Source organism: Nicrophorus vespilloides, unplaced genomic scaffold (genome assembly GCF_001412225.1).
Source record: "Nicrophorus vespilloides isolate i.1.1-1 unplaced genomic scaffold, Nicve_v1.0, whole genome shotgun sequence".
In the NCBI taxonomy this organism is placed as follows: Eukaryota; Metazoa; Arthropoda; class Insecta; order Coleoptera; family Silphidae; genus Nicrophorus; species Nicrophorus vespilloides.
In genome coordinates, this window is record NW_017098599.1 from 97,512 (window position 1) to 116,690 (window position 19,179).

The window sequence follows — 19,179 nt, forward strand, 5'->3', positions numbered from 1 at the left end:
TATAGTAAATAGCAGTTTGCTAATGATTGGAATTACAAACGTGTATTTAAAAGTAAATTTTGTATAACTTTTGCAATATATGTTTTCATGATTGAATATCATTAATAAATAATAAAAAAAAAACGTTAAGGAAAGTTAACATTATTGACGCTTGAAAATAGCTTTATTTTTCATTATACAATAAATAAATTTTAATTAGTAAAAGTGCACCAATTGATAAAGTTTCATCTTCTAAATGTTAATATTGGAAAAATAAATTTCAACTTGGAATTTATGATATTCATGTAAGGTTGATTTTTGTTGAAATGTGGAAACAATTGCACTTTTGGTTACGATCAGGAAATAAAAGTTTTTTTTACTATTTGTTTAATTTTTTTTTACAATTTTAGCCACAAATTTCCTTTGAATATAAAAAAAAATCTTAAAAAATATAACGTTTTAAAATTGTAGAAATTATATAATTTCTATTTATTTTGTTCTTAACGGAATAACTTGGAAGAATCGTTTTGGTTATAATTGTAACAAGTCTTCGGTTATTATTTTAAGTGATTACGTAATACAATATAATAATTTTCAATAAAATAGATCCGTTTATTATATAAAATCAAGTAAAATCTGTTGATATATGTAAGCATTATACGGTTTGTGTCCGAACAAAGCTGATTATACGTATTAAAAATTGCGTAATTAAATGTAAGTTGCTGGTAGTTGCGGTGTGATTGATTGCAGACAATAAATTTGAAGTAACAAATGAGCAAAAGTCGCATTGATTCAGACCGTCACGTAAGGTTAAGTCTGAGTACAAGTTGCGAACGTTGCGAATAAATAACGATGATTTGTCCACGTAATCGACTTCACCATTTGTTGGACCTAATTATGCAAATAGAAAAAACAACAATAAATGGGCCGTTATTAAGAACCGTCAACGAAGGTGGATATCAGCTTATCCACGATTACAAACATCAGAGGAACGCAATGGGAAAGAAGTGAGCAGTTAAGGGTGGTTTTCATAGTAGATGGTGGATTGGTGGTAGCGTGCGCGCGCTCTAGCTTAAATTAGGTTTAAAATGAAGGGTGTTTGACATTAGTCACAGGATACACACGTTCGTTCGTTCATATGTATGTAATATAATAAGCAATGCTCATTCTCTCTCGATTTGCAAATTATCCGGCGCTCTTGCAACGGGCTTATCCATCGAATACATCTTAAAATATGCGTGGCATTTGCATAAACATCCATTTAATTAATTCTGTTATGCTTTTTCCACCGGGATTGCATATATGGGTCTCTCAGAGACGGCAGAAGTAATTGCCTTTGAGCGCTGGTTAAAACGCGCAAAAATTCCGCTTTGCTTCCGATAAGAAACCTTTCACCGATTCCCTTCCGAACATCCACAATATCCCAACTATTCACAGACCTCAAATAACCAACAGTTTTCCAATATCGAGTTAAGTACCTGCAAATATGATCAGTATTTCAGACGGTCTCTTTTATGTTACAACACAAATCATTGTATGCTTTTAATAGGTCACATTAATTAATTAATTAACTAATTAATTGAATTTTTTTATTATTTTTTTATACATATATTTATTTTTTATGATCTTTGAATAAACATTATTATTACATATAAATTTTAAAGTTAAATATTTCCACTTTATTTAAATAATGCATAAAGAAAAACATGTACATTGCTAAAAAAATATTCAATTATTAAATATTTATTTACTTTTTAACATAATAACTTTAAGGATAATCTAGAAATGTTCATAAATGTAAATACGTAGTTGCTTTGGATTCTTCCCAAATTAATTTCAAAAATTTGCGATTGATTTTTGACAGGTCGGAAAAGAGCTTCATCGTATTTTGTGTTTATTAACAAAATAATCAATTCCCAAAAGAATGTTAATTATGGATGTGAATCTGAAATGTCTATAGAATGAAATGAGGGTAAGCACACGTCTGTAGCTGCATTCTTCTATTTGTAATTAATTATAAAACTTTTTGCATTTGACAAGCAACAATTCGAAAAATTTGAAGCAGTTCAAAATAGAAGATTTAATAAGAATATAAATCTAGTATGTTCATAGAAGCAAATGAGCATAAATGTAAATACATAGCTACTTTTGATTCTTTTCAAATTAATTTAAAAAAAATGGGAGTGACTTCATCGTATTTTGTGTTTATTAACAAACTAATCAATTCTCAAAAGAATGTAAGCTATTGATATTAATCAAGAATGTTTATAAAATAAAATGAGAGTAAGAATTCTTATATTTGTAATGAATTTAAGATAACTTATTAGTAATTACGAATTAAAACATGATAGTCAGAATCAATAAAAAAAACATGCATGACAAAAACATATTATCATGTAGAAACATGATATAATTTCGCAGAATTAAAAAAAAAAACGATGTTTGAATTTTTTAAATTAACATTAAACCCTTTTATATACATTTAATCTTCATCAATTACGCACTTTTTGATACAATTATAATTTCAGTATGTTAAATATAATAACTTAAATAAATAACTTTCAATTAATGCATTTTTTTCACGTTTTATTTAATTATTTGTTAATGTATTATAATTAAATAATCAAATACAAAATTAAGACTTTCTCAACGAGCTTACTAATAGATTTGTAGACTTTCCTGTTTTCCAATAACTATCATCATTCAGAAATACACTTAGATATTGTCAATTTGTATTAGTTTTTCTTCAAAATTAGTTTAACTGATGTCTAATATAATTTTGATATATATATATTACAATGTTATTTAATGACTGAAATATGTTTAATTTTATTTAATTACTAATTACTAAATATGCAAATCAGCAGTACAACTGCCACAATTCTTATGTAATAAGATAATTAATAAACTCAAAGTTAATTGGAAATTTAATTTCCCATTAAAAAAACTTATGAAAAGTTAAGAATTACAAAAAAAAATCTGAATTTAAAGTTGTATTTTGGAAGATGTTTAAATGTGTTTTTGATTATTGATGAAAGGATGTGGAAGCGGTTTCACTTTCGGTCGCAACGTGCAGCAAACCAGCAAAAATCGTAAATATTAAAACGTTAAAAGAAAGCGACGTTTATGCCGGACATTAAATATTGCCGCAAAAATTAATTCTGCCCTGTATCAATAATGATAATACCGAACACCCCAACACGAATTCCATACAGCTGCAACTCAATACCGATCGTAAATCAACGATGTGTGCAGTACGCAACACACAATTCCCTGCTCGCATCTTACCTTTATTGATTTATTTATTACCGCGATATCATTCAATTACATCCATTCCAACCTGTTATCGAGCTTCAAGATTTTACTCATTTAAATTAATTTTCATTTACAAATTAATTACATTTACACAACAGACATGTCTTATCGCTATCAAGCAATTATTACTTTATTTATTTTTTTGTTTGTATACACGTACAGACATGGAATAATTCGATAATTAATTAAGCTTTTTCTTACAAATAAAAAAAGTCTTTTTTTACTTAATTTTTCTATCTTAAGACATACAATAAAATATATAAATTTAAATAATAGAAATACTTTCACAAGTTTGCAAATATTTATAATTAATATACGAATATTTAAAACTAGTAAGATTTTTTTTCTTCATAACTATCTTAATATAGACTAATATAGAAATCTTGTGGGCAGAGATATAATTACTAATTAAATTATTTTTTTTTTGATTTATTATTGCGTATACGTGTAATTTATTTCTTAACAACTGTTTTTAGATGTAGAATATTATGTAAATGAAAGTACTGATATATCATAAAATTGTTAATGTAATTGCACGTATTTTTATTTTTTCGGACTCGATGTTCGTATGGGTTTCGTGAAATGATGGGGAGGCAAGGTAATAATTCATAAATTATAGTGATGTATACCGTTGGGTTCCGATGATTATCGAAGGTTAAGTAAATATCAATCATAACAGAAAATCGGTGAGCGGCCTTTCGATGCCTATCCTATCCTGTCCGTCTCTCTGTCATCGAGGGGGAAGCACATAAATAATTCAGTTATTGAAATGTCCACTACTAAAACGGCTACTGGGTGGCTTCATTACCTAACCAACAGTTCCGAAACCTCAGCCTTTCTTTCTCTATACCACGGATAAATTACCGAAATTATGACCGGCGATGCAATTAAAAAAATAATAAATCAGCAGTAATTAATCGTCCCGACAAAGTGCAATGTCATAATACCACTCTCACCGTTGATTCACCTTTCATCATTCTTTTGACCTTCGATAATTTATAACTTTTTTTTAGTTATCAATGCAATTCTTCGCTCATTTAACGTACATTCGATAATACGATCGAACCAACGTACAAATACAAGAAAAGCAATGTCTATCAAACCTAGACTTGCATTTGAGCATGATTGAATTCAAAAAATCAATGCAACTTCTAATTTAATATTTTATAAAACACTTACCAAATGTTTTGATTACTGTTGTTGAATACATTTAAACGTAATTTCCAAAAAAATCTATCCAATCTAACTTTTTCTTCTGAAGTAGTAAGGTTGTCACAATAAAAAAGTTAGTAAACCTATGATACAATTAACGTTTATATATGAATACCCAAAATAATTTTACTTACTTCAAGATTGTTTTTCATACATTATTATTTCGAACTCATCACCTTCGTATCGCATTTTGTTAGTTAAAGATTGTTGTTGAACAACCTTTGTGAAGCAAATAACCACTTGACTCGTCAAAAAAGGCTAGAGAGCCGCACATGTCGTACAATCGGTGTTTTTACTAGTGCATTTAGTTTTCTAACATAGTTACCAAAGGCAGCAATGTGAGAGCTGAGAGCCACAATTTCTTATTAAAAGAGCCGCATGCCGCTCCCTTAAATAAAATTATTATGTTTTCTCTAACACATTTCACTACTTTTTTTTTACTTACCACTTCTGTTTGTATTAAATAAAATATTGTAAGTGAAATTTATATAATTACAGTACAAATTTACAAATACCTTTTTTTGTAAACAAAATGTTACCAACCTATGACACTTATATACAAAAAAATGATGATTTTGCATCACGTGACTCTATGAACCAGTATATTTGTATCAAGTTGCCAACCGGTGAATAAATATTTTTATGTAAATGTGTGAGTAGATTTGCATAAGTACTTTGATTTTAATGCGGGTAAACTTTGAATCAAAATAATTACTTTTGATAGTTATAAAATCGTTAATTTCACTTCGATTATTTAATTTGATTTTTTTTTTTCTCTGAAACAAATTAATTTTTAAGAATTATTTGTATGTAATTAAAAGTGACTAAACGAAATTAAAAGATGTTAATTTGTTGGACGATAAGGGTTAATGAGTGCGTCGTGACGAATAAATAATCACAGAAACAAAAAAAAATATGAATACAGAAAAACAAACGCAAAATAGGTAAGGAAGGGTGTGTAATTAGGTTTCGATGCGTGATGTTGGGTGGACGGAAATCGTGTGCGAGCGTACGAATAAATTAATACGGTTATTTGCGTTAAAAATATCAAAATGTTCATTAAAAATATGCCGAGGGTGAATTTATAATCGCGTAATGTCACATTGCGAGTGCGCGCATTTTTCTGATCCCTTCAACCCCTCACCGCCGCCGCCACCGCCTACTTCAAACTCGCCACTGCCGCCGCCACAGCCGCCTCTCGATGCGTGATCAAAGATGCAAATGTGTTTTAACTACCAGAATAATTTGGCCTGAACACGTCGCGCTCATGATTTTGATTTACATTAATTCCATATTTTTCACCGTATAACATGATCGATATTAAAATATGTTACGCTCACAACCCTTTTATACTCATATGTATAAAGCAAGTTTATTTTTACTTAGTTTCAAATGTACCAAGTCTTTTTATGTCTTTCACATATTTTTTATAATTTAGTTTAATCTGTTTTATAATTGAGATTAACTCTTTATTTCTTTGCATATTTCAATTAAAATTTCACAAATTTTTAAATTTAGTTATGCTATCAACTAAAGTATAAGAATTTATTATAATTTTTCTGTATCCAAAATTACCAAGATTTTCTTTTACGATAAACTTTTTCTAAAGAATCAAAAGCATTTCTGATTTAATTAAAAGTTCTCAAATATTTTAACTTCATTATTTTTCTAAAATTATTTTTTTTTAATTTTTATTCTTTTTTTGATTATTTCATATTAAATTATTTTCTAATTTATTTCATATAAATACAAAATAATTGAATTTTGTTTAAACTTCCAATAATTTGTGTCTCGAAACAATTTACAAACACAATAAAAAATGCAATTTATTTCATTTTTATCCAATTTTATTATCAAATTTTGTTGCTCTTTCGTATTATTTAGTTGCTGTTTAAGGAATTTATAACACAATATATGAATCTGTTTTAATATAGTATTTTTTAATTAATCAATTTCTAATCGGGTTACATATGCTAAACAATTATTATTAATTAGCACTATATACAATATTAAATTTTGAACTAATATAATACAGTACGCGCTCAGTTAACGTACGTAATGCGAACATAAATTGTACGTTCATTGAATGGTGAATTGAAACGATATACATATTTCTTTAAACAATACCGTTCATCAGAAATAAATGTTACAATACCAATTAAAATCGTTTAGTTTGCTGGGTGAAAAAGAAATTATAAATAGCCTTCGAGAGTTGTGAAATACGGTTCCATTCGGAAAGGGTTATAATTAGTAAATTTAGGTACGGTTTCAGGGTTTGGACAAGCCATTACAATGGGTCTGAATGTATATATTTTTTCTCTGTCGTTGCGTTTGCTGTGATAAGGGTGGTAGTTACGTGGCGTGGAGGGTGGAAAAATCATAATTGCTAATATTGAATGTTTTTTGCGTGCGTGGCGTGTAAAATAAAGCAGTGCACATGTGAACAGCGCTTAATTCGCTTAATCGAGCCCACCTAGGCGACATTTACATCTCGAAAAGTCCGCTAACGACCTCACGTCACGCTTCCCGCCATAATTTAAACATCGTCGTAGTACGCACGGGCGCCCCCCAAACAACTGCACATAACATAATCGTGAGCTGCTCTCCTGTAAGTGGTCTAAAGGTGATCATCCGAAGTGGTTTTCGAGGTTCAGACCCTTGGGTTGTTACTATACCTTTTTAATTGGTCTATCGGTCTGCGTAGCTGCTGCTGCGGCCGTCCAAAGAAATTGCAACTGCAATGCCGTTCGCATACAAATTAGTTGCTACAGCAACGATATCACCTGGTGTAATAAAATCCCTCTCATCATATCCCGCGAAAATTACGTACTAATGCAATTTATTTATGCATTTCTCTGTTGTTTCTTTTTTCTTTCTTGCGTTTGGTTTTAGGTTTTGGGTTATTCGGATCCGGGCGAATCTGGGCTCGTTACTTAATTTATTGGCCAATTATCCTGCGAGCATTATTTATGTTAACATGAATCCTTTTCTGGTTACAGATTGCCGGCGATTAATCCCTCAAAATGCCACATACTGGTGAGTAATTCGTAATTTATTACATCGCAAATTGCATGGAATTACGTGTAAATACGATACATCATTTTTTGCGCTCAATTATGCATTTACGGAATGCACAAGTACACGTGTTCGGCAGGACGATTACCACTCGCATTATCCTCGAGCCCGAAACAGAGCCAACTGCCATCCAATAATAATGCAAAACACCGGACCTCGTACGTACGTACGTGTCCGTGAGCTTGTATGTATGAATGTATGCAAAGTAGCCCAAAATTATTCAATAAAACTTTAATTTATGGTCGGATCCTTTTTCAACGTGATAAATTGTTTCTCTACAGGAGGTTCCAGCAAGCAACCAACGAAATCTGAACCAAAAAAGAACAATGAAAAACATTTTTCTAAACCGCATATCAAAATGACACATAATTTGCAGCGCCATCTACTAACAATTTAATTATTAAAGTAATACTATGGTGAATCTGATACGTGACTAATGACTAATTCAAATTTCACCAAAAAATAAAATTCAGATAGATCGATAAAATAAAGTAAATTAATGAAACGTCGTTTCGGGGTTCCGTTCCTACAAAATTCGTCGCAAATCGAATCGGCGTAAAATGAACCCATATTTACAGTGAGGTAACTATAGGGTTTAGTTCTATATAAGTGTAAAATCAGCAATTAATAAGCGTTATTTCACAGCGGCATTATTGTGAATCAGCGTAAATCGAACCGGCGCAAAACGACGTTTATATGAAAAATGAAAATCTTTAAAAATTAACGAAAAAATGATAAAAACGATAAAAATGATCTTGGTTTAGTTATTTTGTGAATAAAAAAATCTACATAACTATTATACTCCCTCTGTGCGAAAATATGCTATACGTTTGAAAGAAAATCTTAGATTATCTAGAGTTTAGAAAGCAAATGTTAATACTCATTATATTGGTATTATTTAAATTGATAACTAAATAACATAACATATTTGACAGTCGTTGCTTTTGAGTTACGTTGGAATTTGAAGGCCAAACAATTGACTAATGGTATCTTGAAACAGCCATTACAATATATGAAGAACAAAGAAAAATTAGAACACGGTACTACTGATGTTTGGATTATTCAATTCAAGTCATAACAACTACCGATTTAAACCTTCTCGATTTAGGTTTTTTTACTCTATTTAAGTATTTAATCACTACAACATGAAGCTTCGCCAAACAATTGATGAATTGACTGAATGTGTTCAAGATGCATTTAATAAATTAGAGAGAAATACTATTAATAACGTTTTTATAACATTACAAACGTGTATGGAATCAATTATGTTAACAGGAGGAGGAAATTTCAATAAATTTTCTCATATAATAAGGTAAAACTTCGCCGTGAGGGTTGATTAACTGAAATGTATACAAAATGTATTTGTTCAAAAGAAACGTTCAACTGGACTAGTGAGATTCTTCAAGTAAATTTGGATTACACTAAAATTATTTGCATTTAGTTATATTGTGATATTACAATGAATTTAATAATTTTTATATTTATGTTTAGTTTTATTTCATTATTTCACAAATGCATACCATATTTTCGGACAAAAAAAATATTAAAACAGAGGGAGTATTATTTTTTAATAATGGAAAGTATTTTCAATATCAAATAGAAACTTTTTTTTAGAATTTATAGTACAAATATATAATTTTAAATATTTCTTTGTTAAAAATTAAAATTGTGAAACGGTTTAAATAAATTATATGTAATATTAAGAAATGATATGTATTCAGTCAGTTTTTTGTAGAATGATTTTTGTGTTGCACAATTAGTTAATGCGGATGTATAATTGTGCATAATAATGCAGAGAAATTGTCCGACAAAAACAAGGTGAAATTTATGACATCCGAGGAGGGCGAAGATAATGCAGTATTAATGATACCGAATTAGCTGTAGAAATTGCATATCCTTCGGGTATAATGCATTCAATTCGACCGAAAATGTGTTATTAATTATTTCCCTTTTCGCGAAAGCAAACGATTTTCGAAAGAAAAAAAAAACAAAATAATTGAAACAAGATTAAAAAAAATAAATAAATAACAAAATGTAAAGAAAGAGATGCCGATTGTGCAGATGTCCTGATCGAAGTTGAAGATCGAGTTGTACTCGGAATACTGAAGGATTCAAATTCCGCATAAATATTTATTTGGTGTAGGCATTACACGATATCATATACATATTGCGATTCCGCTCATTTTCGTTTTCCCTCGGACTCACTTAATGCAGCAGCAGGATGATTCCGGTAATTGGATGAATGATGCTCGCCCATACATATGTATGATGAATGCATGAATGATGGGTACGACTGAAGCCAAGGTAGATGGATGCGACGGATGGATGGATGGAAAGGCCTAAGCAGCAGAGTACACGAAAAAAGAAAAACTAGTTTACCTTGCCTCTACCAACGGTCACGGTCGACGCTGAAACAATTGGTAGAAAGAGGAGAGGATTCCAAGGCAGGATTATCCGAATGTCGAGAGTGCGTGCAAATTGCTTAAGCAACAGCAACAAAAAAAACAAAATAAAATAAAGGATGAACAGACCGAATTGCCAATGCGTTCTCTTCTCGTCTCTTTCTCTGTTTCATGGGAAGAACGGACAGACCGAGAAGTTATTTAGAGGAGGTGAAAGATCAAGCATATAAACTGGCTTTAAATGAAGTCACTTATTATGGACTTCTTGTAGTGAGAAAACCGTATCGCTGTAAATTATACCACACTTATAATGGCCACTTATTTATATAGACTCGCCTTCGATCATAAACAACGGATTTCAAACGCATCCAGAGCTCAAGATTGGTTTGGTGGCACTAATGAAAACGCCAACATTAATTGAAGTTCCGACGCTTCCAATGCGCACTTTGCATGCCGCACTCATTTATTTATACCATTCTTACCATTACTGCCACCCAACAAATACTTTAAACATTTAACGCCACCTATCAATAATAGTAATGCACTATTCTATTAAACATTTATAATAAGAAATAATAATTCAATTTGATAGGATTTCTATTTTACCTTAAAATTCTATCGAATTTTTAACATCAATTTATCAGAAACTAATAAAAGTCAACCATTGTCAAGACTATTAAACATATGCATCAAGAAATAATAAATTTCCTAGAAAAAATTGTAAATCTTAATGAATTGAATTATATTAAAATTATCTTTGATGAAATTCAATTATTAAATACTTGATTTCTTATATAATAAGACATTATTTTTTAATATTACGATTGACTATTTAATATCGGGAAATGTTTGAGGAAATAGAGCAATAAATATGAATGCAGAACGATCTCTCAACCCCGTGGAAAACGTTTTATTCGAGTAGGGGTAAATGCTGCGGACATGCGAAACGTCCATTACATAAGGTTGTTGTAGACTTTCTCGGATAACGAAAAGCTAAAGAAAAATTAAGAACACATTCTATATTTAAACAAACAAAAAAATCCCAACGATAACAAACATTTCCAATTGAAGATAACACAATTTTTAGTAATTTGCAATTAATTTAACATTTTCGGTTCTATTTCTTCTGTTATCAATAGAATTTTTACTCTGATAATAGAACGTATCGAACGTGAAAGTATTTTTTTTTTTTTGTAAAATTCGGTTTCTGAACCGAGGTTCATATATTTTTACTTCTATTGTATTTTGTACTCGAACTTAAAAGAATTGGAAAATTGTGTCGAAAAATTAATTAATTATGTAATCATATATGAAATATTCTATCGATGCACGCAATTTCTTGTTACAATTAGTTTTCAGTCATTAAATGTGAACAATTAAAAAATAATTCTAATCAAATTATCGAATTTCTTATAAAATATTGTAATTGATTTATAATGTATTTAAAAGACTTATTTCAACAATATTTATACATCGTATTAAAAACTTTAGTGAATACGTCTGATAAGTCTCAATAGTTGAAATTTAATTTAGCAGTTATTTCAAGGTTATTAAATATTAATTAAAGTTGGCTTTGGGCAAAACAAAACAAAAAACGCACGTTTTTTGTTTTCTACTTCAAATTACTGAAAAGCTGATGTATAAAAAAAAATGACAATACAGTCGGTTGAAGATGTTTATCGGAGATGGTCGTAATTTTGTGTCTTTTTGGGAAATTCGTATCGCGTGTTTAGTTCTTGAAGCGGCGTTCTACTATTTCATGGTTGAAGAGGGTCAGGGTAATTTCGCTAATGCGGCAGTAAAACGTCCGTGTGCTTCCAGCTGGTCCGAAGAAGAGAAGAGGTAACTACTAACAGTCAAAAAAGTGACACTCAAAAGAAAACACTGCACAGGTGTAACTTGATTTGTAAATAATTGACACGGCTCCGTCTCTTAGTTTTAGATGTTTGCGTTCACATTGCATTCCGCAATCCATCAACATTTCGATGTGAATGATCATAGATAGAAAGACAAATTTATGAATGAACGATATCAGTGGGAGGCATACAGCACCTGTGCATGGTAAATTAACTACCATCGACAGTTTACCTTTGGTAAAAGCACGTAACTCTTCTTCGTCTTCGCGTCGTCCCCTCGTCGCCCATTGTTCCCTTCCGTCGAAGACTTCCTGCAATTATTTGCATGCCTTTAATCATCCTTTATTTATTTTCTCCTCACTTTTTTTCATTTAATTAAAACGCATGTGGGTTCTTTATTAAAAGTATAAAAAAAAGAAAAAGAAAACGAGCGACAATGAGAACGATATATATTTATAAAATATCCGTCCGTCTGTATACGTACATGTAATCATATTTTTCTTTTTGTACGAAACATACGATTTCCTGTCCGGACATATCCTGCCTTGATATTGGAAATCAATTAGCTCACAACTTCGGATTGCATCGAAATTCCCATGCCTAAAATGTAAACCAGACCACTTCCTTTATTCTTTCATTTTTATTTTCGCGTTGACTCATCCAACTTGCCAACAAAAAAAAACCTGTATCTTTAACGACACCACAAATGCTCCACCTTTCGATTCATTCATTTACTTTATCTCTCATATATTCGATTTCAGCATTAAAACCAATATAAACTTTACACTAAATATAAAAAAAATCATTTTTTTTTTGTTAAAAGTATAATTAATTAAGAAATTTAATGAACTAATTGAAAAATAATGTTCTTCAGTTTATTAATCTAAATAATTTGTTTTATATTAGTTTTATTATGGAATATCATATTTTTTTATATTAAAATTGATTTCTCAGCTGAACTGTAAAATGCAAGAAAGTATGCAGAAAACAACTTAAAGTTAAAGCATTAATTAATCATTGCGGTAATTGCATTTTGCACATTCATCAAGACATCCATGATACCATGAGCATGCAAAGTAATTTCAATTTAGACGGGAGCAATTAATTATACAAATTGTATTAGAAGTTGTATAATAATTATATTTTTTTATGAAAGGTTAATTTAGGTTTAATTAAATTTCCATTGGCCTAAGGGTCGGTAATCCATGACTCTGGAGCCACATACGGACGGCTCTTTTAATGAGAAATTGCGGCTTCCAGCTTCACTTCATATCTTAAAAATGGTTCTTTGCTCCAAAAGAGTTGCCGACCCTTGGCCTAAGAAGTTAATAAAGTGTATAAGAAGAAGTAAAGAAATACAGTTGGTATTGACTATATTAAAGCAGTTGTAACCATGTCGATGAATATTTCAATTGTTAACAAAATTTAAAATAAAATAATATTTCATTGTGTATTTTCAAATAATAGTTTTATTAGACAAAATACTCACATTTAGAATGGTATACTTTATATTTTATAATACAAAAGTATTGTATGTAAGTTTTATATTATACAATATAATTTAGCTTTTATGAAATTTCCAAAAGTTACCAAATATTTAATTGTTTAAGTTGGTATGATGTATTATAAATAGCAACAGCTTTATGTTAACAATAAAAAGTATAATAGATCAATGATTTATCAAATTTAATAAAATTAAATACTATTATCAATAAATTTAATGATACATTTATTTAGAAAAAAAAAAAGCCATAAACAAAGATAATAAAATTTCATTTTGTTTTAATAAAATTTAAGTTGGCAATTATTGGTACTTACGTCAACTAATGATATTTAAAATATTCTATTGTCTTATGTCAACAATTAACAAATTTTATAAATGATTTGACGTTTATCAAAATTAAATATTGTCAAAATGTGTATAATTATAAATTTAATAGACAAAAATGTTTCATGTATTTAGAAAATAACCATAAGTAACGATAATTAAATTATTTTTTTTATAATAAAATTTAAGTTGGCAATTTAAAAAAAGATTTTTTGTCAATAATAAACATTTTTTTTAAGCAAAAGTTATTTATGTAATTAATGAATATTCGTAATATTTTTGTGAAATAAGAACAAAAAATTGCATTTATAAAAAGACAGTAATGATAGTTGAGGTAAGGTCAAGTAATTTATATTAAAAAAATCAGTAATTGAAATTATTATAAAACGTTGGATGGTTGAAGGGGTTAGAATAATGTAGATAATTGTATTTCACTTGAAAAGTAAATAGTTTGAATTAGTGGTAATTGTATCAATGATTATGAGATATGCGTGCAAGGGAAAGACTCTTCACCTGTCGAAGGAAAAATGATTTGAGTATCCCCCAAAAAAAAAACAAAAAGGAAAAAAAAGGACGACCCTCCTGCTGCATTATTACCCACATTATCCTGTGCGAATGTCCATATATATGTATGTTCACGTGCGGATGCAGGACGATGTCTTTTTGTTCGGGCTGTCGCTTTGCATATCCGATCGATGCTCGAAATTTATTCAAATTAATTGGCCGGAATTCGCGTCTGGTTTTGTCTTGGCATGTTGTGTGCTGTCGGTGGTGTGGTGTGTCGTTAAAATGAGAACCTAACCAGACGAACCAGTTTGAGCACCTTTTAATTACGGAATCGTAAGGCAGAAGTCGGCGTCGGAAAGAAGGCATGAATGGAGGTAATTACACGTAAAAAGCACATACGCGCGAAACTGATTTGTAACCTGAACAGGACGAATTATATGTATATATATATATATATTAATAATGCAACACAGGAAACGTGTGTAGTATTATAATTTTTAATGCGCATAAAGTATGGTGATTAGGGACAATCGAGCGGTAATATCCTGGCACTTTGTTGAAATGCAAATTCAGTTAGCCCCTATGGATATGATTTCTTGGCCTCGTTTTTTTTTTTATTTCTCTTAAAGTCCTTTGTGCTTAGTCTTCGCTTTTCCTTGTTGTAGGTCAAGCTGGGGTCAATCAGTTGGGCGGCGTCTTCGTCAACGGACGCCCTTTACCCGATTGCGTGCGTAGGCGGATCGTCGAGTTGGCCCTTCTCGGAGTCCGGCCCTGCGACATCTCAAGACAACTGCTAGTTTCGCACGGATGCGTCTCCAAGATCCTCACCAGGTTCTACGAAACTGGCTCCATTCGACCGGGATCCATCGGAGGCTCAAAGACAAAGGTATCTTGATTTTTGCTCATTTTCAATTTGATTAACGTACATTCTATAATACGTACATAATTATTTACGACACATAACTAACGAACAAATATCCATACTTACGTATAATTATTCTTCAAGTAGGAAATAAATGACATATTATGACATTTCCCAGACGTCTAAAGTTGATTTTAGAATTTTCAATTAATCTGTAAAATTGTAAAGAAATAAATAATAATTCTGACTGTAAGCTTTTCTTTAACGAAAGTACAACCAGTATTTCAAGCGAAAGTTCTAAAGTTATATAAAAAGTTGTTCATAAAATAAATTGATTATAAAGTATGGAAGAATTTAATTGGATAATAATATAAAGCCATTTAATGCAAATCATGGGATTAAAAAATAAAACATTTGTTTATTTCCTCCTAAGCCAAGTACTTTTCGGAATGATATTTAAAGAAAGTAGTCTTCAGTATTTCTTGAATTATTTACTAATAGAACAATTAAATTCCAAAGAAACTGTACAAATTGTATTTAATTCATATGTCAAAAGGTGCAAATACAATTACAATTAAGTCATGTACATTAAGATAAGTTCATTCGAATATGTTGGAAAATTCAACTGTTTTATGTTTCTGTGACAACTTTCATTAACATTAATGTGATTTCAATAATACACTTACTAAAATTAAATTTCTCATGATGTTTCTTATAATTAGAAATTTGTGTCTAATTCACAAGTTGATATCTAAATATTTCTAATGATTATATTAAAAGTTCAAAAGTCTTCATAATGTTTCCAAGAAATAATTATAAAAAAAATGAAATAAAAATGCATTTATTTGAAATAAATTGAATTAATTTTCTATATATATCATTTTTCAACTGTTTAGAATGTTAACAGTGTTTTGTTTTATGTTTGCGACAAATGTATCTAGGATCAAATGCGATCTAGACAGGTGATGATAGGTGACAGGTGACAACGTTCGCTCGTCCTGATTGCGTTTAATAGCGGAGCACTTGCCGACAGTGTTTACATAACACTGATTGCGCGCCCGTTAAATTATTAATAACGGAGGATTTGATCCTGCGGAATGGGCGCACCAGGCGTTAAAATTCACACGGCTCTCACACACTACATTACACGGCGAACGAAGCTTTATTTTATTTTTTATTGCGCTACCCTCTGTGTTTATGCCCGATGCTGCTCATTTATAGGCATTATAGCAATAGCGATGATGATAATGATGAACCGAATGAAAGCACCGCATTTATCGCTAATGGCCACGTCCACAGCTCTCATTACATGCACATAAAACACAAAGCAAACCAAAATACGCGCGGTCCTCTCTGATTGAAATCACCGACAAATATATATAAGGTGTCCCAAAATTATTTAACTATTAAAAAAAAAATGTTAATTATATAGCTTTACAACATGTCCACACTTCAACTCATTGCAAATAAAATAAGAATTAAAATATTTTATTTTATAACGAAACAATAAATATTAATAAAATTGATCAATATTTATATAATCTCTCTACTTTTGTTCATGTTTTAACTGTACAGATTTTAATCTTCTGACTAAATATAAAATACTGAATGCAAATAATTAAATTAATTCAGATTTGATTGTCTTAAAACACTAAAATATATTTTTCCTTATTTTTGTTAATAATTTATTTATATAAAAAAAAAACTACATATTATTACTTGTTACGGCTGAAAGACTGAATGTTATTAGGTGATCTTGACTATAATTACTTTTTATATAAGAATATGTTGAAAGCACAGGCATATTAATATTGTAACTCAGATTTTGAACTAAACAATATGTTGAATTTATTAAAAATTACTGTAATTATCAATAATTGCTAATTAGTGTTAAGATTCTGATGAAATCTGTAGACGTTGTTTAAATTTGTGGTTGCTTTTGTTGTTCGAGTGAAAAACAAGAAGTGTTGTTGTTTTCTGTCTTTTGTTGAACATAAATAATTCCCGTAATCGCACCGAAATGGTGTATCCAAACACCATTATGATCCGCGTTCCCGATAGAAATGTTTATCCAATTAGTGGACAGGCAATATATCATGGAACGTTGGAAAGTAATTTGGGCTTCGATCGCAATCATTAAAGACACATATATGAAAAATTTACGGTGAGTGCGATTACGATCTGGCCATTGTCATTTGTTGGCTTCTTCGTCTACTCCTCCTCTTCCCAATGCTTAGTTTGTACTTGTATTATGTAGAGGTATAAATAAAGTAAAATGGCGGAAAGCGGCTTCCGATGATACTGGACTAAAGATAGCGTAGTGAGCATGGTGTAATTACTACAGTAATAATATCATGTCCGAGCCATGTCAAGTGGTCTAAGCCGGCGGTTGGCGGAAGCATCCTCTGATGAAGCACCCCGATATTTATTATATCCGAGGGTTGTGTCACTACAAACACCGGGCTAATGTGCCAACGACACGCGCCTTCATTCCTTCCCGTCCCTTCCCTTCGCGCCAACCTCCCTTTTCACAACCACTGAAACCCCTCCACTTTACCTTCAAAGACCGGTCGTAAAGATCAACCCATCACCTAACCGCCTTTTTGCATTTAATTAACCCACACACAGAAGGGCTTTATCGCAATTCCTTCCGACTCCTCACCATCGCAATTTCCTTCACCAATTACTTCCACCCTTTCAATTTAATTTCCCTCCTTCATCCATTTTTTCCAATCTTCTTCTCTACTTGCCTCCTTTTTTCAGTCATTACTTCGCTTCTTTCATCCTTCATCTACATAACTCCTTCATTCAGTTCTTCCCTATACTTGTCTTAATTTTATCATCTGGGTAACTCTTTCATTCTATCAATTGGATAATCAGTCTGGCATTGTACGTTTTATTTATTTTTTTGTTTTTCATATATTTTTTACTAACTACAACATCGTGTACTGTCAGCGTCACGCAATGTTCCTCCTAATAAGCTAGGTGACATTTATTTGCTTGAACAAACAGAAAGGTTTCTAGTTTTACACGAAACACAATTATCCGCTATCCCACGGGAAGCGACGGTCGGAATTGGCCTGTCCCCAACGTCCATCGAAACACCACCAATTATATACCCATGCGGATGATTGCGAGGAAATATGGATTTACACTGTTTTATTTATACGCCGCAATCGTTTCAATGCTAACAACCACAAGACCTTCAACTTATCAATTTAAATATGATTACTTTGATAATTAATGACATTTTCTTTTAATAAAATATAACAAAAAGTTATGTGTTAATACACACGTTTAATTCAATTCTCTTTTAATGCCTAAGTTTAAAATGATTAAAATTTTGTGAAATTAAATATCAAGAATTCTGCTTTTGTGGATACCTAAAAAGGTGCAAAGTGAAATTGTCGACAGGAAAAATTTGTAATGAGCAAAAAAAAAAATAACTTTGGCACGTTTCGTGTTCGTCGGGGTGTTAAAATTGGATGCGATTAGTTTAATATTGGGTTCGAGTTGTCATATCGTTGAAGGTTTTGGAAATCCAACTCGAAATAACAGATCTCTTTGGAGAAGAAGCGTGTGCAAAGCTATTATCGAAGGTGGCGTGCCAACTTAAGTTGTTAATGAAATCGCGAAAGAAAAAGAACACATTTTAAGTGCTTCCGAAACGTACCGGGATTTTCAGATAATAAAGACAGCACAGGTGCTGATCTAATTTTGTTCGTTCAACGATTACGATGCATTACGATCAGGTCTTCAGATTAGGTTTTGATACCTGGAGTTTGTCGAAGGCAATCGGTCGGATCGAATCTCATATCTGCAATTAATTCAGGCGATGCCCATTTTCTTGCAGCAAGTTGCGACGCCGACGGTGGTCAAGAAGATCTTGAGATTCAAGCAGGAGAATCCTGGGATGTTCGCATGGGAGATACGGGAGCAGCTTGTCTCGCAGAGAGTTTGCGAACCTCATAACATTCCATCAGTCAGTTCGGTGAACAGGATCCTCAGGAATAGTGGAGCTTGGCCTGATCCACCTGAACTCTTACATCATCATAGGCACACACAACATACAGGTAAGATACTAACAATTTTATGATAAAATATTTTATTATTGCAATTTACTCATGAAGCAAGTTAATCTAG

The 19,179-nt window shown here is 31.1% G+C and overlaps 1 protein-coding gene across 1 annotated transcript in view; it reads left to right on the forward strand.

Annotated features, from left to right (window-relative positions):
- The window catches only part of LOC108562846 (paired box protein Pax-1), a 28,260-nt gene that overhangs the window by 2,993 nt on the left and 6,088 nt on the right, over window positions 1-19,179 (forward strand). The window contains exons 2-4 of the mRNA XM_017921316.1: window positions 7,506-7,542; window positions 14,840-15,060; window positions 18,890-19,109. Of these exons, the coding sequence (XP_017776805.1) occupies window positions 7,530-7,542; window positions 14,840-15,060; window positions 18,890-19,109 (454 nt within the window). The 5' untranslated portion in view covers window positions 7,506-7,529. The remainder of the gene's footprint in view (window positions 1-7,505; window positions 7,543-14,839; window positions 15,061-18,889; window positions 19,110-19,179) is intronic.